Source organism: Phytophthora parasitica, assembly GCF_000247585.1.
Source record: "Phytophthora parasitica INRA-310 unplaced genomic scaffold supercont2.165, whole genome shotgun sequence".
NCBI lineage: Eukaryota > Oomycota > Peronosporomycetes > Peronosporales > Peronosporaceae > Phytophthora > Phytophthora nicotianae.
In genome coordinates this window covers 4446-5703 of record NW_008649151.1, presented here as the reverse complement: position 1 = coordinate 5703, position 1258 = coordinate 4446, and the positions used below count along the sequence as shown (strand labels likewise).

The window sequence follows — 1258 nt, the reverse complement described above, 5'->3', positions numbered from 1 at the left end:
CTATCACCAGCGTCCTAGTGATAGTTCAGCCTCTAGTAGAAACTCCTACTAGAACCTCAACCAGCTTGAGATGACGAACCGCAACTTGCAGTTGTAGATCTACAACAAGCTGGCAAGCTAGTGGCTGACTGCAACCACCTGCCCACCCAGCTTGTTCGTCATTCTCGACTGTAGGGTGTGGTCGTGGTTGGGCTTTCAAGCCGCCACCCACTACAGGAAGTCGGGTTTATAAACTTTGTCCGGTATATTACTGAAGAACTTGGTGGCTTCAAGGTACGCGTTCCAAAGCGAGCTCAGCTACGTGGTAGGATCGTCCAGCTCGCATAGGATCTAAGACGACAGGTAAGGCAGTCAATCACCCGCTCGTGTTTGTTCTTCTCGATAACGAGTGACATCTGGTCTTTGTGAAACGCACGTTCCTACTTCGCGTTCATGTTGCTGAGAATTATGACTCAGTAAATTGGACGCTCAAAGTCAAGGAGATTCCTGGGAAACACGATGGCCGCTCTATTGCAACTGCGCTGGAAAAGATGATAGAAGATTGGGATTTACGGAAGGAGCGTTGCAGTTGATTCGTAAGGGATTTTGGTTCCAACATGGTTGCATCCGGTGACAGCATGCAACTAGACCACACAGCATGTATTGCTCACGAAATTTATCTCATTTTGTCGACTGTACTTAAGAAAAAGAAGAGACCTCCTGAACAGGACCGAGAAGCCTTGGAAATTGCCGTGGAAGCTGAACCAGATGCAGTATGTACAGAATACGAAGGTGATGACGAACTGTCGGACGCAGACAGAGAACAGATGCAGACTCTGCGAGATGATATATTGGAGGAGATGGATACTTTTGTTAACAATGCTGTGGAGGATGTCGAAAAAGATCAGCTGGCTGAAATGCGTGTTATCGTGCAGAAGTTTCGAAGCTTGGCAGTTTATTTCCGGAAATCACCGAAGGCTCGGAACAGATTAGCCTTGCTGCAGACCGAAAAGCTAAGGATTCCAAAAAAAGGATGTTGTAAATCCTGTTGTTGATTGCCCAACACGGTGGAATAGCTGTTACGATATGCTCTGTCGCTTCATCAGTCTTGAGAAACCTATTGGAGAATTTTTTTTTGTGTATCTACCAACACCAGAACGGCGTATGGAATTTGCAGACATGCAAAATAAATTGACGAGACCAAAAGCAGCAGACTGGTTGGCTATAAAATGCCTCGTGGAAATTCTTGCTCCATTTGCGTCGGTGTTCACGATGCTGG

At 46.4% G+C, this 1258-nt stretch overlaps 1 protein-coding gene across 1 annotated transcript; it reads left to right on the top strand.

Moving 5' to 3' along the window:
• Positions 1–596: 596 nt before the first annotated feature.
• PPTG_24695 (hypothetical protein) lies at positions 597–1034 on the top strand (the record flags this gene model as incomplete). Its single annotated transcript, XM_008918250.1, has 1 exon — positions 597–1034. One exon carries the CDS (start codon positions 597–599, stop codon positions 1032–1034), a length of 438 nt encoding a protein of 145 aa, XP_008916498.1.
• Between the last annotated feature and the right edge of the window lie 224 nt (positions 1035–1258).